Source organism: Panthera pardus, unplaced genomic scaffold, assembly GCF_024362965.1.
Source record: "Panthera pardus isolate Hobbes unplaced genomic scaffold, ASM2436296v1 HiC_scaffold_13, whole genome shotgun sequence".
In the NCBI taxonomy this organism is placed as follows: Eukaryota; Metazoa; Chordata; class Mammalia; order Carnivora; family Felidae; genus Panthera; species Panthera pardus.
Window position 1 is genome coordinate 132,243,390 of NW_026526688.1, and position 22,229 is coordinate 132,265,618.

General features: G+C 39.3%; 1 protein-coding gene across 1 annotated transcript; it reads left to right on the forward strand.

The window, feature by feature from the left end:
• Positions 1-200: 200 nt before the first annotated feature.
• PPM1K (protein phosphatase, Mg2+/Mn2+ dependent 1K) lies at positions 201-22,043 on the forward strand. The gene is made up of 7 exons (XM_019464696.2): positions 201-391; positions 6,631-7,149; positions 8,258-8,358; positions 16,072-16,237; positions 16,389-16,533; positions 18,717-18,851; positions 21,859-22,043. Exons 2-7 carry the CDS (start codon positions 6,710-6,712, stop codon positions 21,988-21,990), a joined length of 1,119 nt encoding a protein of 372 aa, XP_019320241.2. The 5' UTR covers positions 201-391; positions 6,631-6,709; the 3' UTR covers positions 21,991-22,043.
• The last annotated feature ends 186 nt before the right edge of the window (positions 22,044-22,229 follow it).

Below are 22,229 nucleotides of genomic sequence, written 5' to 3' on the forward strand. Positions count from 1 at the left end.
CAGTGCGAGCCCTACTGGCCCAAGTCGACGTCGCTCAACCGAGCGCTGCTAAAAGTCAGCCAAACCAAATTGTAGTTGCGGAGAGGCTCGTTCCCGTTGGAATCTATGATTGGTTGAGATCAAGGGCCGTGGCCGGCGAACCGCCTCTCCGAACGCGGATTGGCCAGAGCTTGCCGTCAGTCAGCGAGAACAGACTTCCCCCTCTCCATCTGGCTCCCTGCAGGAGAAAAATTCTCGAGATTTTCCAGCAGGAGGGCCAGTGGCTGTTCTAGCTGCTTGCTCCAGAAATCAGAAACATCGGGGAAGGCAATCTTATTTTCCTACCAGGAAAGCCCCTTCCCCGCCCTCCGTTAACTAATTAGAAAATTTCCAGGGACATTGCCATCGCGAGGTAAGAGCCTAGAGAGTGCACTTCATTTATTTCTAACAGTTTATGATATTATTTATGGGCAGGGTCACATCCCACCGCTCCCGGTCCGTGGAATGGAGAGTAAACGAAGGGTTCGTCAGGGAGGGGAGGGGAAATGTACATTTAAATCCCCCAGTCTGACAAGCAGTGTCTGGGTTCTCTGTGCACCACGTTCTTCCCTTTGGAGGTCATGAATAGCATGTCCCGGCTGGGCCCACCCGGGCTTCACGGCGGGCAGCAGGCGTTTCCTGCTAAGAAACCCGCGCTCGGCCTTGAACTTGACTGCAAGCTGCAGGCGCCACCCAAGCGAGTGGAGTGGGACAAGGTTGGGAGGAAGGAGAGACCATGGACTGGATGGTGGAAAGGGCGGAGGCTGCGCGTTCGCGTTTCCCTGTAGCTAAGCTCCCAGTCACCCTGCTCGAACCCGGATTCTAGGATGCTGCAGGGGTCAGCCCCGCATCGTCGCCGCACATGCTGCTGGGGTGAGGGAGACGTGGAGACATCCAGGATCTGTGCGGGGCGAGGGTGATTGGGAGGCGGAGACCGGGCGGCGGAAGGTGCTGGGGTGAACGCAACCATCTGCAAAGCTGCGCGGGCGGGAGGGTGTGCTTCCTGAGGTGTATCACACTGGCTACTGGCGAGCCCAGAATTCTGAACTGTCCAAGGGTGAGCGTTTCAGGAGACCAGAATAGAGCAGGATGTAGACAACTGGTTGCTGTCGATCTGAGGATGTGGGTTTTGCTTTGCCAGGAGAGGCCTTGTGGCTGGTGGTGTCTTTTTTAGCAGCCGCTTTATTGTAGATTAGAGATTTCATAGGCGACAAAGACCAGACTCCGGTGAAAATAGACGGGGAATTTGGAGTCTCTAAAGCTCCACCGGCTTTTCTGAGCTTCAGACTGAAAATGAGCAGCAAGGCCTCTTCAGCCCTTTGCACCCATCCTCCTCCAGTGCGGAGGAGGAATGAGATTGTCGTAGGTTTCAGGAGTGACTAAAGTGACAAATTATAATGACCTTGAAAAAAGAGTAGTGGTGTCGTGGTATTAGAGGAGAAGAACAGATGCACCACTGGGTAATAAAACAGTTATAATTTTTGAGTAGTGAGTACTAATTTTTTTTCTTGCAACCTTAGTCACTTTCTATTGACGATCAACACAGGCACCTCCCTTGACTGGAATCTTAAAGAAGAGGAAGGACGAGAGGAGAGGTGCTGTTGACGTAGTATAGAATATAAAGGAAAATTCTTAAATGAAGTGTAAAGGTACAGGTTTGGAATGTGGTCTGTGAGTTGTATCCACATTAACTAAGATGTTTTAAAAGATATATGGAATTAGAACATTGAATACTTTTCACTACTCCCACGTTCTTTCCTCTATTCACACATCCAAACACGTTCACATCAAACCTAAGGGGAATCCTTTGGGGTTTTTTGTTGTTGTTGTTTCCCTCATATAGACTATTACAGTTTCTTTTCCTTTCTCCTAGCAGAGTACTGATAAAGAAGGTATTGGAGTCCACATTTCCTGAAATACTTTCTGGAAGTTTCCATACCATTTGAATGTATTGGGTGGCAGTGGTTGTCTTTAAAAAAGTAGACAAAAGAAATATTGGCTTTGAGAATGCTAAAATTACCTTGTGTTTCATTTGTGGAAGTTACTGATGTAAAGATACCTGCATGCTGCTTTATAATGGACAAATATGAATACTTTCTAAAATATTTTTGCTGGAGGGATAGATCTAAACACCTTTCTGTAAACTGAACCTCAGAACACCTGAATAATTTTGTCATGTGCTTAAAGCTACAACCATAAATTGCCCTTTTGACCTGCTTTCAGCAGTCAACAGTTTAAACTGTTTAAACTGTTTAAACTCCCAAATGCACCCTCCTGCCAGAGATAGTGAATGCCTCTCTTTTTCCAAAAATAAATTTGGACAGCTCTGAGGTGTTTAAACCATTGAGGGATAATAAAGTGGGAGTGAGATGAAAATGTACAATTGGCATAGCAATTTTATAGCTGTATATGTGGCTTTTCTTCACCACCTTTTATCTTTAAATCAAGTATGTACTTCAAAAGTTTACTACAAACCAAATGCATTTTTTTTTTCCTTCCTGATGCATTTCACCTGAGATTTCCTACTCTCAGGGTGTGGGTTTTTAGCAGTGTGCTCATGCAGTATCTCTGTCTACTCTCATGGTCTCACGGCAAATTTCCAACTTAACCCTCTTTGCTGAGAATCCCTCCTGCTAGTGAGAATTGTTAAACCAAGTGCCAACATTTTTCACTGGGCAAAGAGTTCTATGTCAGGACTTAAAAAAAATTTTTTTTTAATGTTTATTCAATGAGAGAGACAAAGTGTGAGCAGGGGAGGGGCAGTGAGAGAAGAAGACACAGAATCTGAAGCAGGCTCCAGGCTCTGAGCTGTCAGCACAGAGCCCAACGTGGGGTTCAAACCCATGAACTGGGAGATAATGACCTGAGCCAAAATTGGATGCTTAACTGATTGAGCCACCCAGTCGCCCCCTATGTCAGGACTTTAAAGTATCAGATTAAGCCATTAAAGCATTAAAGAGGAAGATGGAGAAGTCTGGGTCACAAAAATCAATGTGAAAATGATGAAAACAGAAAACGTTTTTGGCATTTCTTTATTGACAATATGTAGACTATATTGGGTTTCTGTGTGTGTGCATACTCACACTCTTAAAAAAATTTATGTGATTAAAGTAAATCTGTGGGTCATGCATTTTTGTTTTGATTGGGAAATAAGAAGGAATTATGGCAAAGTTTGGTCTAGAAGGAGGATTATCCATTTTCTTTTTCCTTTTGGTATATGGCTATCAATATAGTTCAGGTTGCTGATATGTATAACCTGTTCTGTCACTAGAATTCCAATCAAGTTCTTTATTTTCTTGCTTAGCATAGTTTTTACATTTTAGTTTTGCTAGTAGAATATGGTGTGTGGGTAATGTGTTCTTGTGCTCTTTAACTTTTGCTCTGACATTTTTGTCTTTAGATGGCTTTCAAGCAGAATTATTTCTGCCCTTTGCCTCTTTTGGATGATTTTTACTTTCAAAGCTTGAATATGAATGTTAAAATGGTTTATAAAAATATAAGCTAGTCCTGACTTCTGACTGAGAGATTGACATAAAGGATTCCTGAATAACTTTTTTAGTTTGCAGAATGATAAATGCATGCGAATTTATAATTGCTGAGCTGACAAATAATAAAAATATCTCTTAGGTGTTTGTCAGTTCTCCATTCTTTTTGTTATGAAGAACACTCATGCCTTTTTTTTTTTTTTTTTTTGCAGACTTTGGGTTTTTTTTTTTTTCACATCATAAATTATACTCTTTTGTCTACTAGTCAAGGTGTAGTCATTTCCATGGGCATCTGGAGAACTGGGGGCAGCTAATGGCTGATTACTTTTTGAATTTCTGGAGGAAACTTTTCCTGATGTGCTGGTTTAATTCAAAGTTGTTATTTAGCTTGGGAACACAGGTCTTCTTTGAATTGTTTCCCAAGGAATATAGAGATTAAATGATATAGTTCTATTGCATTGGAAATATGCAATGTCACCTGCTTGCATAAGTGGTGCTGACCTAGTTTTGTAAACCAGCTATATATCTGGTTCACATGTCATCTCTGCTAATAGTATTCCTTATAAAATAAATGTTTTCTTATGACTATTCTGCTTACTTTCTGAGATGATTGTGCAAAGAATAAATGAGGAAGGAGGCCAGGTTGATGATTGACTTTAGTCCATGCAGGCTTAAAGAAACTGCCCAACTTGCATTTTACTTCACTCTTAAGTGTTTCTAGTTGATATTTGTTTCCTGCTAAAATGCAGCTCTGTTTTATTTTTTGAGTTTTGGAGGAGAGAGGGAGAGAGAGAGAGAGAAGAAAGACAAGAGCAACCTAGAAAAGTAAAAAAATTTATTCAGTATTTGTTTTTAAATCTAGAACTCTTGTTTAAAGTAGGTGAACAACTACAAAATAGCCCAAGGCCGAATATGGCATGCATGATTTCAGATTGAAGCCAAAAGAATAGTACTTTGCTTATACAAAATAGACTCATTATATTGTGCACCTGGAACTAATATAATGCTGTGTTGTCAGTTATACCTCAGTTTGAAAGGAAAAAGAATAGTACTTCACTAATTTCTGGTGCACTCTTCAAATGTGAATGGTTTCTAATAAATTTTTATTAAAATTTTTATTTTAAAAGTTTATTTTTTAAAAGTTTTATTTTTTTCTATATGGTATAAAGCTGCTCTGTGAATTATCTCTATCAATAATCAGTACTTAGTTCTCTAGTGTAGATTGTAATACAGCCTGAAATTTCTTCACAAGTCATTATCTTTATAAACACTTTTTTTTGGGTAATATAATGTGTTGTTTCTCTTTGATACTTAATAACCAGAGATACTATGTCTATTCCACCCCTAATATTGTCATAAAAAAGTGAGTTTTGGTCTTTTATACTAAAAGATATTAACTAAAAGGCCAAGAAGGAATGGTCTCCTAAGTCTTTCACGATACATTAATTCTTTGGGAGGCCATTTTTATTCTAAATTCTGTGGAGGCAGGGCTCATATATTGTTCACTGGGCCCTAGATATCAAGGGCGCTTTTTGGAAACTGATCCTTTCCTTCTACTGTTTTATTTAATGAAAGGAGTAATGGCTGTTCTGATACAGAGCTAGACTGATTTCCAAAAATGTATTTGAAAATGATTGTTTGAAATCTCTAATGCATTTACTTATGGGTTCACTCAACTTGGGCTTTGTGTGTGTGTTTTTGTTTGTGCTTTTGCTGAGATATAGTTTTTCAAGTTCATTTTTTATTGTGAGAGAATTCAAACATACAACTGAGAATAATATAATACCTGTATACCCTGCACCAGCATTATAAAATCTTTTCAAGTTGGTTTCTAATACATAAAGGAACAGAACAAAGTACTGTGGAGTTGAATTCTTACTTAGGACCTTATTTGTATGGAAAACTGCCAGAAACACTGCCCTTCCTTCAGGAGTATAGGAATTCCCCCTGACAACACCCAGGGGAGGCCTTTGGATTCAACTTTGGGACAGAGTCCAGAAATGGGGTGCAGAGTAATAATTTCAAAGAAACATAGTCTAGTGTCAGGTGCTGTCTCCTGCTGCAGCAGTCAGCAGGCGGTACTTGGAAGGGCTGGGCTGCTGGGCTTGTAGAGAGGAAACCTGCAGCTGTAGTGTAAATGCATAAATCAGTTGCTTTTAAGTCACAAATGTGGTTCCCTTCAGTCCCAGCGATCACACACATCAGAAATGGCTTATCCTGGAGTCTCTAGGAGTGTTTGCATGAACCATTCTACATTAACCATAGTAATAAAGTATGTGAAATTTAGTAAGTTGACAGATCTTCAAAGAAAATGGAATTTAGATCCTAAATTGTGTCTTTGTTAAAACTTGGGCACTCTGAGTACAGAGCTGTCATAACTATTCTATTAACCAGTTACTTTTCTTATTTCTTTCCCCCTTAAGAGACTTTGTTGTTGTTGACATTTGCCCCTACCTTTTCTTCAGAGCAATGGAGTTAATGAAGGAAGACTATTCACTCACACCGTGTTCTATATTGTTGCTACTCAAAGTATGGGCCTGCTGGGTCAAAAGTTTAGTGTCTTGAAATGCAGCATCTCAGGCTCCGCCCTGGACAGACTAAATCAGAATCTGCATTTTATTTATTTTTTTAAAGTTTATATATTTGTGTGCAGCTGTGCACAAGTGGGGGAGGGGCAGAGAGAGAGAGAGGGAGAAAGAGAGAATCCCGAGCAGGCTCCATGCGGTCAGTACAGAGCCCTATGTGGGGCTCAAACACCCAAAAAGGTGAGATCACTGCCGGAGCCAAAGTCAAGAGTCGGACTGGTAACTGACTGAGCCACCCAGGCACCCCCAGAACCTGCATTTGAACAAGTTCCCCAGGTGACTGTGGGTTAAAGTTTGAGAAACGCGTTCTATATGATATATATACATTGGCACATTTTAATAGAATTTAAACACTGTGAAAGGGGTAGGCAAATCAGTTCGTTTTCGATCTGCTATTCTTAGGAGCAGGCTGTTAGGTGCCATATTCTTTATGGCCTTACATGTTGGTAATATCCAATGATATATCAGTTATATATGAAGTTACTGATGGAGTCTCTGTCTCTCTATTGCATCTCTCTCTCTCTCTCTCTCTGTGTCCTCAGTCGCATCATTTTTCTTGAAGACATTCCATTATTGTTCTACCGACCTTTCCCTCATTCCCGAGTCCTCTGGAGTTGAGTTATGTCAACAGCTGCCTTAATTACTTTGGTCAGAAGTGGCGGGAACCACGTGAGGAGGAGAGTGCTGCTGAGCTCCCGCCTTCTGCAGGACGACCGGCGGGTGACGCCCACGTGCCACAGCTCCACTTCAGAGCCTAGGTGTTCGCGGTTTGACCCAGATGGCAGTGGGCGTCCAGCCACCTGGGACAATTTTGGGATCTGGGATAACCGCATTGATGAGCCGATTCTGCTGCCGCCCAGCATTAAGTATGGCAAGCCGATTCCCAAAATCAGCTTGGAAAATGTAGGCTGCGCCTCGCATATTGGCAGGCGGAAAGAGAACGAAGACCGGTTTGACAGCGCTCAGCTGACCGATGAGGTCCTGTACTTTGCCGTGTACGATGGCCACGGAGGACCTGCCGCCGCTGATTTCTGTCACACCCACATGGAGAAATGCATCATGTACGTACAGTGACTCAATTCTTCACTTTGCAGTTTGCTTTGTACTTCATGTTTAAACTTTAAGCTTTTGGCTGAAGCATTCACTGTTAACCTAGTTAGTTGAGTGGTTCCATTGTGTTGTTTTAAGAACAAACAGTAGCTTAAGCATGCCACTTATTACTGATGGTTGATGGCTATTACCATTTCGGCAGTGTATGTTTCTTTTTTTAAAGTTTATTTATTTTTGAGAGAGAGAGAGGCCCAAAGAGAGGGGGACAGGGGATCAGAGGCAGCCTCCACACTGACAGCAGAGAGCCCAATGGGGGACTTGAACTCATGGACCCTGAGATCATGACCTGAGCTGAAGTCAGATGCTTAACTGACTGAGCCCCCCAGGTGCCCCTAGGCAATGTATGTTTTAATAACTCCTCTGGTGAGGCCGTTGACCAGAATCAACAGCCCTTGATTTGTGATCATTTCAAGTGAGTTAGCATAAAGTACATGATCTCATGTGCCATGAGAAGCACTTAACTCCTACCAGTGCATGGCATATAGTACTTCAATAAATGGTAATTATTCTTGCAAATGGTATGAATAGCTTTGAATATTTGTTAAGAATAGCTTTAAATGATTAGCATTAGTATGAGGAAAATGCATTTAACGAGGCTGTTTTGGAGGTCTTTAAATAGTTTATTTATTGCAGTTATTATTAATGTATTTTAGGGGATCACACTACTGCTTGAATTAAAAGGGGGGAACATGTGACTATTTCTTGTCTTTCTGTGTTTAGTTATTCATGCTGCTCATCAGTTGATTTATTCGTATGTTGAACTCCGTGGCTTAATTTAATATGAAAGAACTCTTGACCTCTCAGGGTTGTAGATAGAGAGGATTAGATTAATCTTTTAAGGATTAAGACTTGGACTTATATTTTACCGTTCTTAAAGGCTTATGTCTGTGCTTAGTTATTTCCTAATTTGATTTGTTAATCTGTGGATTTTAAGAGTCCATCTGAAAGGTGAACCATGAAGGTCCCTTATATGGAATAATAGCTAGCCAGCTAGCTAGAGGAAGAAGAGAAACTTATTAAAAAATGATTCTTTGGGACTCTTTTTTTCTCCCCACCAAGGGATTTGCTTCCTAAGGAGAAGAACTTGGAAACTGTGTTGACCTTGGCTTTTCTAGAAATAGATAAAGCCTTTGCAAGGCATGCCCACCTGTCTGCTGATGGTAAGTAAAACAATCACATTCTGTAGGGGCCTGGGGAATGTCTAGTACAGAGGAAACAACTTAAGCCCTTTAGGGGTGGGAATTTTAATGTAAATTTATTTGTAAGGATGCTTATGTTGAAAGTGATTTTATATAAGTGATAAATTTAAATGTTGTTTGGAATCCAAGGTTATGTTAGCACCTCACTTTTAAATCAAGTATATTGGACACATTTTGAAAAATTGAAGCTCTAAAATGGTTCTGATATTGAATTTAAATTTTAAAGAGATTTAAGATTTTTAAAATTTGCTCTTTTTATGGATAAAAGGTCCATACTATGAGAAGGTTTACTGTTTTTGTTTTTTTAGATGAATCTGATGAGCAAGTACTGAAATACACTATTGGGTAGTCTTGTTTAGCCAGGTAGAAGATAAGAAAAAATTACTAACTGGTCCTAAATAAGAAAAGACAATGGCTAATATGCACTACTTTCTTTAATTAGAAGAAAGATCTGTGTTCTCCCACTTTTTTATTTTAATGCTTATTCATTTTTTGAGAGAGAGAGAGAGAGAAACAGAACATGAGCAGGGAGGGGCAGAGAGAGAGGAGACACAGAATCTGAAGCAGGCTTCAGGTTCTGAGCTGTCAGCACAAAGCTGGACACAGGGCTCGAACTCACACTGCAAGACTATGACCTGAGCCAAAGTCAGATGCTTAGCTAACTGAGCCACCCAGGTGCCCCTCTCCCACTTCTGAAAAAGCCTGCTCTTGCAGCTTTGTGGTAAATAGTGATATTTTTGTTTTTATTTGTTAAACACAAGGGCATGTCAGCTCAATTTAAAAGTTTGTGTGCTATCCTTAAATTTGGAAAGTAAAATGTTTCTGATTTTGACTAAATTTATCAAAAGCATTCAGAAAAATGTAGCTAGTGTTTTCTAGTTAGCTGGCCCTAAAATCTTTTGCTCATAAAGATAATCTTGAAAACTTCTGCAGTGATCATGTAAATGTACACATACAGACCTCATAACTGATTTGAAAGTGAATCATGCAATATTAATCAGTGTTTGGTTCATCTTTTTATTTAAAGGAAGTCAAAGCATCACAGAATAACATTTCACAATTTTCAGTGAGAGAGCATAGGGATGGAAATTCTCCTCAAATTGCAGATAAGGCCAGTTGCAGAGTGAGGGCTGGGATTTTCCTGGCACCCACAGTGGCCTCTCTCATGGGCATGTTTATTGATAAAGCGTACAGAAGATGACTAAGATGGCTCTATTTGCCATCTTACGAGATTTTTCCTGCCCTTTTTTGAGAACCTTACCATCATCGTACTTCTTGGAAAAGCATTAGATTGCACTCTCTTTGTTCAGGGATTTATTTTCTCATTGATAGATTGACTTGGCCCATTTTCTCTTCATGCCTTTGGACTTTTTCCCTTCCAGCTGGCTCCTTACTTTTGAAAAGAGAGGTTGAGAGAAGGTACATTTTAGGTAGAAGATTTAGCTCTTGTCCCTGACGGATAACAACGTGTAAGAGAACAGTAAAACAGTTATAGTTTTATCTTTATAACTCTGAATATTGGTGTGCCTTTGTTTCATCCATTACCAGGTTGGCTGTATCTCATACCACAATGTTTGCTGGCTGTAGTCCAAGTGGGTATCCTGGCTGTTCTGTAAACAGGTAGCCTGCTGGGCAAGGTTTTCAGAGGCAGACAAGTTTATCATGGGAATGTGGCCCACAGTCAAAACATTAACCCTTTATGGGTGCAGTCAGCCCTTCTATAAAGGATCTAATTGACAAAGATGCTTAAAACTGATAGATTCGGCGCAAAAGATGAGAGGAGCCCTCTCATTTATTAAATAATAAATATAATTAAAGAGCATTTTGTACTTAGGGAAAGAATTTGTTTAACTTGCCTACCTTAAAAGAAACTTTCTAAAGGTGCCTTACTCATAAACAGTTGTGCAAAGAAATTAATCATAAAAATATAATTAATTTTGAATAAGAAATTTAAACTGTATTTATTTAACTGAGTTCATCCATCCTATGCTTTGAGTTAATGATCTCAGACCTTTCATAAGATATTTTAAAATTTACTTTTGTTTAATAGCCATTTATTTGTTTGCAAGTATAATGGGGCACAACAGAATGATACCTAGTGTGCTGCTAAAAGAAAGGGGTCTACTGTGACATTGCTGTTCTTAAATCTCGTTTTATATGTATTCCTATAGATCACTTGGTGTGTGTGTGTGTGTGTGTGTGTGTGTGTGTGTGTGTGTGTTTAAATAAGTATTTTGAAAACAACTTTGAGATTTATTCGTAGTAAGTTGTCAAGGCTTTCAACCTTGCTAAAAATTGCCTTTTGATATTTGGGGCCCGTTTTATCAAATATGTTAAAACCACTGAAAGACAGAACGCTGTAAGTTGTTTAACTTTTCAATTTGTGTATTAAAAGAACATACCTCGTTTCAGATTTCAAAGTTATTCTTTAACTTTAAAACACTTTAGTTTTGGTTTTTAGTAAGAACTGAAGCGGTACCAGTATTATAAGAGTGGATAATATTCCTTTTAGCAAAGTTATATTAGGACCCAGGGCTAGTTAAATAAAATGGTGAAGTAAGTGCAGTTTGCCCCCTCCAGTTGCTTTTACCTTTTCTATCAGCATCAGTCCCATTTCCTGTCCTTGAGCCCTTCCTGTGAGCAGCTTAAAGGTAGGGACCATGGCTTACTCATTTTGAATCTCCAGTGCTCAACAAACACCCTGTACAGAATCTGGAAGGCACTCAATGATTATTTGGACTGAACTGATCTTCATGCCTGCTCTTTCTCACCAAAGTTATGTTTTAAAGTATTTTTTAATGTTTATTCTTTTTTCTTTTCTTTTTTTTTTTTGACAAAGACAGAGTGTGAGGGGAAGGGGCAGAGAGAGAGGGAGATAGAGAATCACAAGCAGGCTCCAGTCTCTGACCTGTCAGCACAGAGCCCAATGCAGGTCTTGAAGTCACCAACCACGAGATCGTGACCTGAGCCCAAGTCAGATGCTTAAGCAACTGAGCCATTCAGGCACCCCACTCACCAAAGTTATTATAATTTATTCTTTGATTATCCTGGAGCCGATTTAACCAAATTATTAATATAATATATATGTTTTAATGAATTATCACTCCTGTGTGGATTTGAATTTTAAGTAGGGGGAGCCTGAAAATAGGTTAAAACCTAGGAATGAATCACTAATGGTGGAATTTGGGGGTATAAATGGGAGATGTACCCCTCAATTGTACTATATTACCGTTCTTGAGGGGTAGTAAAAGAAAGTGAACGTAAAACATTTTTCTCTTTTCAAGACTTTGGTCCAAAGCTGTCACATCTGCATAAAGTGCTTCCAATTATCCCATTAGCATTTAAAATAGTTACTATTTCGGGGCGCCTGGGTGGCTCAGTCGGTTGGGCGCCTGACTACGGCTCAGGTCATGATCTTGCAGTCTGCGAGTTCGAGCCCTGCATCCGGTTCTGTGCTGACAGCTCAGAACCTGGAGCCTGCTTCTGATTCTGTGTCTCCCTCTCTCTCTGCCCCTTCCCTCCTTGGTCTCTGTCTCTATCTCAAAAATAATAAACATTAAAAAAAATTAAAAAAAAATAGTTACTATTTCAGTTTAAAGTGGGGTGGTTTGAGGAGAATAAAATCAGAGTGCCACCTATGAAGAAACTGCAAGAATCTTGACCTTACAAAATTGCTGGCTCTTTTTATTGATTTGTTGTTGACACATTTTGAAATCACCCTTATTTATGAAGCTAATTTCATCATCGTCTTTAAATGTTTTGTAATTCATGCCAGTTATATATATTATTACAATTAATGAAACCAGGCAGTAAATTCAAATGACATCCCATTACTCTATTGTTTATGAACAAACTATCACTTAAAACAAATGGGATGGTAGAAAACTAAGATTATATATTGTATGTCCTATAAACTCTTCCAAGGGTTTCTAGATTGCATAAGGTTTGAAAGCCGCAAAGCTCCCCAAGAGACAAATGAATCAGAAAGAGAAGTCTTGCTCTGATTTCAGAGTGTGAGATGTTGGTGATAGCATCATGAGTTCCACTGGAAACTTCCATGCTCTTCACATTATCTGATCTCTACAAAATAACCGGTGTTAGAAAGGTGGTTTTTTGACTACCCTTCTCACACTGAGGGCAGCCAAAAGGAAAAACAATAGGGACAATGTGGAAGAGATACTTACTGTGCTGTTACTGCTTCAGCTCATTACTTTGATTTTGGTGTTCGTGAGTCATACATGTCCAGAACACCCATGTTTAATAAATATTGAAAGTGTATTGGTTTATACAGATAATTGTTTACACAGTAAACAGTAATTGCCAGGGGGGTTATACTTTGAAAAGTACAGCTTTTACTCTTATGTTGCCATTCAAAATCTTGATCATTTTTCTTTTGATATGTCGACCTGCAACACCGGGGAAAAGAGAGAGCTGCAGAAATACCCATTTTATGAATTCATAAACTTATAAACATGCATTAGCACTCAAGAGCGTTACTAGCCTATATTTAAACAATGAATTTTAATTAATCATTCTATTCCAAAACAATGCATCAAGCCTCATTAACAAATATGGTACTTCTTGTATCTTGGTATAGGAGGTGCTTTGATTCCTTCCTGATACAAATTTAAATCCCAGTTAATTTGGTGGTATACTGTAGTTCACATCCTCTCTAAATTGTCAGATACAAATTATTCACTGCTATTCCCATGAATTTTCCTGTTAGTTATTGGGACCGTTCTGATATTAGCACAAAACAAATTGACAGGTGTTTTTTTTTTTGTTTTTTTTTTTCAACTCAGTAAAGGTACTGATTTACTTTTCAGGACTGTTGAAGTGTGTGTGTGTGTGTGTGTGCATGTGCGCGCGTGTGTGTGTGTGAGAGAGAGAGAGAGAGAGAATCAGTATATAGATGTGTGACTGTGTTATACAACATATGTGTTTTGCATACATGTGTTTGTATATAGTTTTTCCTGCCTTGGGAAGCTGTAAAACTGAGAAGTTTTACTCTGATGAAAAAATAGACTCAACTACAAAATACCATCAATTTAGGCAAACTGAGTCTTGGAATCGCTGATTTGGCATCTCCTGGAATATTATATAATTTGCTAGTGAAATTTCTACCAAAATAAAAACCCTTGCCCTTATTTTGCAGCTCTTTCTCTGTCCTCCCCTGTGTTGCAGGTTTGTAATGTTTGAGCACAATTCCTGGGTGAATTTCCTATTTGCCTCTGTGCGTGTTATTTGTGGCAGAGAACTGTGCCCGGTCAGCAGCTCTAGACCTGGAGCCCGTGGACACTATATGCTGGGCTTCAGTGGAAAGAGAGATCTGCTTAATTTTGTCCCAGGTGAAGGAGTCCAGCGGTTCCTAGCCTGGACTACTGGAAGGTTCCCACATCCTCTCTGTCCCATTAGTTGAGATGACTTGCAGTAGGAAATGTCCAGTGAGTGTTAAGACCTTATTGACAGATGTCTTAGTTTCATAGTTCTGTTGTTAGGGCAAAAGTGAGACTTTTTACTTCCATGTTAAATGTTAAATGAAATAAATGCTTATTTAATATTTACTTCTTAGATGCTTAGCAAGCCAGAATCAACAGTCAGTTTTGAAAACTTTCCCATAAATCTGGGATTTTGGAACTGTAAAGATGGGATGGTAAAAACTCAAGGTCTTTTATTTGTGTGTGTGTGAGAGAGAGAGAGAGAGAGAGCTGTGGAGGGACGGAAAGAGAGGGGGACAGAGGATCTGAAGGTGGCTCCGTGCGGACAGCAGACAGCCCGATGTAGGGCTCGAACTCACGAGCTGTGAGATCGTGACCTGAGCATGCTCAATCAACTGAGCCACCCAGGTGCCCTTAAAATCAAGCTCTTTTAAATTCCTAGGGGGCAGAGCCATGAATTACAATAGAATCCTAAACAGCTAAACTTGGAAGTTTTTATTTATGAAATTTTAACTCTTTTGATGTAACTAATTAAAAACCACTTTTTAAAACAGCTGCTGCTGACCATTTAGACAAAGGAGAGGAATACTAAGTTCCCTGGACAGGTAGCATCTAAGTAAATGCCTGTGTTCTCTTCCTGGCTCTTCCCATCATTGGAAAAAAATCACAGTAGTGAAACTGTGAAGATTCCATCACATAATGTTTTGGGAAACTCAAAAGTTAACTTTTATAATGTAAACATCACTGATACTTATGCTAAGACATTTACGTTATACGGTGACAAATATGTAATATGTTTTAGCATTGCAGAGATATTACCTTGCACAACAGTTCCAAAATCAAAAGATAAATGGGAAGATAGTGCAACTGTAAATGCTATTTCTCGAGAAAGTAGATTGAGCATGGATATAAAAGATTAAGTAGGGTTTATTAATGTTTTTTCCATTTTACTTCTCTGATTAAAGCAGGCATTTTAATATACCAATTGGAATAAATATATATATATATATATATAAGTATATATATCCTTCCAAAATGCATTACTGATGAAATTTTTTAAATTGTCTTTTTGAAAAAAAAAATTGGTAAGATTGAGCCTTATTCAGTCAAATCAGTAGCACTTCATTTTTCCTAAACCTACTTTTGTAGAAGACATCTTTGGATGATCACCTGAGTATTTTATGTAGATGCTTTAAAGAATTAACCATGTTATTGAAGATAATACCTGCTTTAAATAAGTTGTCTTTTTCAGTTTATTCCAGTTTGCTTTACTTTTTAGCCCTTAATTTCACTTTTCCCTTATTCTCACTTTTGGCAAGGCTCAATGCACCTTCAAAATTTGTAACAAATGATAAAGAAAGTAGGGCAGACACTGTTCGAATAAATCAAAGAAAGATGCAAAAATGCAGTTTGGACTGGATGAAGGAAACAATGACGACCTCAGGCCAAGTAACATTTAATTTTGATTTTAGTCAGGGAAAATTAAACATGAACTCCAAGGAAGCATATGGGAAGCTAGAATGAACTTCATTCTCCACCCTCCCATACTTTCCTAATATAATGATGGCTGTAACTTTGTTTCATGTGTGGGAAGGACAAAGATAAGTAGAAAAGAATGTGAACCTTTAACTGTTTTAGGATTTTTTGGTGAACATTTATAATATTAGAACCATTGTAAAAGGAAAGAATATAAAAGACAGCACTTTAAGAGCAGATGGTATGCCCTTGGCATTCTTGCTTAGCTTATTAACCGGTAATACTTTCATGGGATAGGAGTAAGAAATGGAAGAGAAAATCTTCTGAGTGCATAGATTATAGAAAAGTCAGCTTGCCTGAATGGGCTCATACCTAAAAGTCATCCTGCTGTATTAACCAGTCTCATTAAAATACTTTTAATCCTGACAGCTGACGTAGACACAGGCTGTCATAATTATTATATGTTCAAGTCAGTTTTAGTTTATATAGAGGCCATTTGGAGACAGTGATGCACTTTTTACCAAGTAAGGTTAGCAACTTTTTCTGTTTGCATGGAGCCTTGTTACTGAATTAAATACTTCTTTCTCTGCATGCTCTTACTTACATAGTTCATTTGCATTTTATTTGCATACCTCTAGTTAAGTTAGAATGATACATTTCAGTGTTAGTTTAACATGCCTGTGTTCTATTTTGTAATAAAAATTCCATATCCAATCATTTGACTGTCACTGACTTACCCTCTTTTTAATACTGTTTGCAGCAACCCTTCTGACCTCTGGGACTACTGCAACGGTAGCCCTGTTGAGAGATGGTATTGAGCTGGTTGTAGCCAGTGTCGGGGACAGCAGGGCTATTTTGTGTAGAAAAGGAAAATCCATGAAGCTGACCATTGACCATACTCCAGAAAGAAAAGATGAAAAAGAAAGGTACCATCTCCACTGATCATTCTGTGAAGATCGTGTTTGTATAGTTCAAAGTAGAAATGTAACCTCGAATTTTAAACTGATTTCATCTTAAGTTTAACCATGCCTTCATTCCTGGGGTATCATGTCATAGCCTTTTTTTTTCTTGGACCAGGATCAAGAAATGTGGTGGCTTTGTGGCTTGGAATAGTTTGGGACAGCCTCATGTGAATGGCAGACTTGCAATGACAAGGAGTCTTGGAGATTTGGATCTTAAAACCAGCGGTGTGATAGCAGAACCAGAAACAAAGAGGGTCAAGGTAACGAAGAACCTGCAAACATTTGATACGTATGCAAAGAATGGATGCAGGATTGTTCCCAGCTACAGGCTTTCTTAGAAAGAAAGAAAGCCACAGTCATGTGGCTGTTAATTGAAGCCACATGACTTTTTTTTTTTTTTAACTTATTCATTTATTTTGAGAGAGAGAGAGAGAGAGCAAGTGTGTGTGGGGAGGAGGGGCAGAGAGAGAGGGAGAGAAAGAATCCCAAGCAGGCTCAGTGCTGTCAGCTCAGAGCCCCAGCTAGGGCTCCATCTCACAAACCATGAGATCGTGACCTGAGCTGAAATCAAGAGTCAGACACTTAATCAACTGAGCCACCAGGTGCCCCCTGACCAACATGACTTTTGTTTTATTTTAATTTATTTTAATTAATTTATTTATTTTTAATTGTTTTAATGTTATTTATTTATGTATTTAATTTATTTATTTTTAACATTTATTTATTTTTGAGACAGAGAGAGAGCATGAACAGGGGAGGGTCAGAGAAAGAGGGAGACACAGAATCTGAAACAGGCTCCAGGCTCTGAGCTGTCAGCATAGAGCCTGACGCGGGGCTCGAACCCACGAACCGTGAGATCATGACCTGAACCGAAGTCAGACGCTTAACTGACTGAGCCACCCAGGCGCCCCAATGTTTATTTATTTTTGAGAGAGAGAGAGAGACAGAGCATGAGCAGGGGAGGGGCAGAGAGACAGAGACACAGAATCTGAAGCAGGATTGTCATGCTGTCAGCACAGAACCCAATGTGGGGCCCGATCTCACGAACCGCCAGATCATGACCTGAGCCGAAGTCGGAGGCTTAACCAACTGAGCCACCAGGCACCACCCCCCCCCCCCAACATGGCTTTTAAAAGGAGTTTATGGGGGCGCCTGGGTGGCTCAGTCGGTTAAGTGTCCGACTTCGGCTCAGGTCATGATCTCACAGTCTGTGAGTTCAAGCCCCGCGTGGGGCTCTGTGCTGACAGCTCAGAGCCTGGAGCCCATTTCAGATTCTGTGTCTCCCTCTCTCTGACCCTCCCCTGTTCATGCTCTGTCTCTCTCTGTCTCAAAAATAAATAAACATTAAAAAAAAAAATTTAAAAAATAAAAGGAGTTTATGAAAGGATAGATGAACTTTCCAAATAAAATAAGATACTGGCCTACTGTACGATGAAGTGAGGTTTGGTTTTGCTTCACTCTGCACTGGAATTCACCCAGTAGAATGGCTCTACTGCCCTTCCTCCCCTACACGTGATCATCCAGTCACCACCACTTGGAATGTGTCCCTCACTTCCCTTTTCCACCAAACGAAATAATCGCCCCACCTCTGTTTCTCTGACATCTTTTGTATGCTACTAATCAGTGCCTCCATTACACTACACTTCCCCTAACACACACCCAGTTGTGAGCTGACACTTCCCTCTCTGCATGTGCTAGTACCTAGCACAGTATAGTGTAGGCTCCCAATAATGGCAACGAATGATTGTTAATTGAATGATTCCTTGTCTTCTAGTTAGTTCACTTGTATTCATTTTGTCAAACAGATACTTACATAGGGTTTACTCTGTGCCAGGCTCTGTTCAGGATAGCTACCCCACCCCATTTTACAGAGAAAACAACTCTAGAGCATAGGTGAATTTACCTGTGTTTGCCCGGCCAAAAAGTAGAGGCAGATTTCAAATCCAGGGAGCCTGGCTCCAGAGATAGTGCTCCCAACCATTACAATGTGCTGTCTCCCATCATTTGGCTATCTAGCTTCCTTTGTGGTGATGCTAAGTAAACGTTAGGTTTGTCCCTGGTGGTTGATGCTAAATGTTGCTAATTTCATCCAAATTATAGGCCTTCCATTTTCACTGTGAAGCTTTTTTTAAAAAATGTTTATTTTTTGGACAGAGAAAGAGTGCGTGAGCAAGGGAGGGACAGAGAGAGAGGGAGACAGAGAGTCCCAAGCAGACTCTGTGCTGTTGGCGCAGAGCGCGATGCGGGGCTTGAACGGCCCCCCAGGCGTGAGATCATGACCTGCACCCAAACCAAGAGTCGGATGCTTAACCAGCTGAGCCATCCAGGCGCCCCTTCAATGTGAAGCTTTTAAACACAGATGACCACTCAGCAAACAAAAAAAATTTTGTGGATTTTGAAGATTATTCAAAGACTGAGTCTATGCATTTGGTTCTGATTGCAGCTCCATCACGCTGATGACAGCTTCCTGGTCCTCACTACAGATGGAATTAACTTCATGGTGAACAGTCAAGAGATTTGTGACTTTGTCAATCAGTGCCATGATCCCAACGAAGCAGCCCATGCAGTGATTGAACAGGTGACACAGCAAAACTTCTGCTAGAAAATCCCAATTGTGGGTGGTGGGGGAGAGGAGGAGAGAACAACCCAGATGCAGGTCTTGGTACAGCCTGGAGGGGCTGCCACAGGCTTGAGATTTCTTTGAAATTTCGTGTTTTAGCCTGAGTATTACAATGAATGTTACACTTGACTCCATAATATTTCCAATTTAAATTTTTTTTACAATTCTCCCAAATAGTTAAGTAAAACTAGTATGCCAAGGAATGTGCTATGTTTATTTTTTGGATTTGTACACATCTGGAAAAGATAGTAATAGCAGCAGTAAATTATAATAATAGTTAATAGTAATATCAGTATGTGTCAGACACTCTTCTGTTCATACATATTTAACTCATGCAATCTTCACAGTAACCTTCTGAGGCTAGAGCTAGTATTATCCCTTATCACAGATGAGGAAAACTGAGGCACAGAAGCTGAGAAGTTAAGTAACTTATTCAAGATCACAAAACCATCAAGTTGTGGAACTGGGCTTCAAACCCAGCCAGTTAAGCTTCTGAATTCAACCACTGGACCAAACTAAACTGTTCCAAATAAATATCCAGTATAAGAACACTATAGCATAGGCAACTTCTGGTTTTTAAAAATGGGTGTGTGAAAAAAAAAAAACAACAGAAATTTAAAAAGGTATATGGATAAGTTATGTGTTAGTGTGTCAGTTAGAGCTAAAACTGGGAATATCCAGTAATACCCAATGAAGAAAATGCAAAATTTCCATGTGCTGTTTAATATTCTGTTTGGATCAATAGCTCTTTTAAGTTATAGCCATTGCTTAATCATTAGAGATATGCTTTAATTTAACAGCTATTTTTTACATTTCCCAATTCTTACATTTGCAACCAGGAAGGCATATTTAGCCCAAACTTTTATGTGCTAATATTTGTAATTAAGACATGAAACCTTACTTAAAAATACCTTACTTTTATTTGCATGAAAATAGACGGGTGAGCATGAATTATTCTCTTGGTTACTATGTGTGTTCATGAGATTAAAGAAATGGGCCCAATTCCATGGATGATCACTTCTCTCCTAATTTCACCTACCTGTTTTGAGATACATGTGTTCTCATTCACATAGGTAGTGATATTTTAATGACTCCGTGGTATTCCACTATATTTGTGTGCCATAATTCATTTACTAGTTCCCCTAATCAGCAAATTTAGTTTATGTTCACTTTTCCATCTTATGGGGGGAGGGGGAGCACCGTATAAACCTTATTGTATCTCTGTGCATATCTGCTTCCTTCATGTATTATTTTCTCAGGTGAAGTTCTTAAAATTGCTAGGCAAAAAGAATACAATGTATTCTAAAGCTTTTTTTTTTTTAAGTTTATTTATTTATTTTGAGAGGGAGAGGGGCAGGGAAAGATGGAGATGGGGAGAGAAAGAACCCCAAGCAGACTCCACAGCAGTGCAGAGCCTGACTTGGGGCTCGAACCCACAAACCGTGAGATCATGACCTGAGTCGAAATCAAGAATCGGATGCTTAACCGACCGAGCCACCCCGGCGCTCCATCTAAAACTTTTACTAAGGTTGCCAAATTGCCCTCCAGAAATGATATTCCAATTTACACTTTTCTCTAGCATGTTTATAAAGTTTGTTTCTCCAAATTCTTGTCATAGTTTTTTGCCAATTTGATAGGTAAAAATAAATCAAATTTTAATGTTTTTGGTTTGCATCTTTTTTCTTTGTTAGTGAAACTAACCATTTGCACAGGTTTGTTAGCCATTGTATTTCTTGTCTGTGGATAGCTGTTTTCCATTCTTTTATAGACATGTCTGTCTTTTTCATGGTTATTCTAAAAACCTCCTATATGTTAAGTATATATATTTTTTGTCTTTCAATTTGTTTGTAAAACTTTTTTATATTTTGATGCTTTTTATATCAGATATTTTTAATCAACCCTTTCCTTCACAGTTTTGGCCTCAGGCTGTGAATTCTTTTAAAATACATTTGCTGTTGAATATAATCCCAAGCACTTCTTACAATGACTATGTCATTTCCTGTTTGAATTAGTCCCTAAAATTGATTTATAATTCTCCTACTGTAAGAAAATTTAGTTTATGCCACTTTTCCATTTTGTAGGGAGCATAATAAACTTTATTGTCATTATATCTTATACACATCCATTTCCTTGGGGTATTAATTTTTAGGCTAAATTCCTAGAAGCAGAATTGCCAGGTAAAAGCTAACACTGAATTCTTACCTTGTATTAGTCTTTGTGCTAAATGTTTTATATTTTTCTTCAAGAGCTGTATATCTTGTACCTTAGTCCTTTTGGTATTTCTGTTGCTAAAATTGCTACAGTGGGATATAGTTAATATGGTTGTTTGGGGGGGATCATCTGTTATTCTATGTGCAATCTAATAAACTGTGTGGACCTTGATACATGTTGAATGAATCACAAACCATTGTGAAGTATCTGGGTTAGTAACCGCATTTTTATTTTTTTTTAATTTATTTTATTTTATTTTTTAACGTTTATTTATTTTTGAGACAGAGAGAGACAGAGCATGAACAGAGGAGGGGCAGAGAGAGAGGGAGACACAGAATCTGAAACAGGCTGCAGGCTCTGAGCGGTCAGCACAGAGCCCGACGCGGGGCTCGAACTCACGGACCGTGAGATCATGACCTGAGCCGAAGTCGGATGCTTAACCGACCAAGCCACCCAGGCGCCCCAGTAACCGTATTTTTAAAAAATTTAACAGAGAGAGAGAAACAGCAGGGGAGGGGTAAAGAGATCCAAAGCAGGCTTTGCACTGACAGCATGGAGCCTGATGCAGGGCTTGAACTCACGAACTGTGAGAGCATGACCTGAGCCAAAGTCAGATGCGTAACCAACTGAGCCACCAGGCGCCCCAGTAACTGTATTTTGAATGAATTTATAGCCTTCTAGAGGAACAATTATTTCTCTTTGTACAGACTCTGATTTCCTGTGTTTTTCTCTTCCTTCCTGCCAAACCTTGCAGGCAATACAGTTTGGTACTGAAGATAACAGTACTGCAGTAGTAGTGCCTTTTGGTGCCTGGGGGAAATACAAGAGCTCTAAAATCAACTTCTCATTCAGCAGAAGCTTTGCCTCCAGTGGACGATGGGCGTGACTGCTTGCTGGGACTTTGAATTTCTGGGAAACGGTTTTTCACTGAGTATGTCAAGACGGTTTTTCACTGAGTATGTCAAGAAACTTACTAGATCAAACAAGTCAGCTGTGCCAGGCAGGATGCCTCTGTGACTCACTAGATCAGTACACAAGTCAGTGTAAACTAAGTAACCATTTACATAGTAGTTTTTCATTAATAACTCATATTTATGTTCAACTGTATGTACTCAGTATAAATAT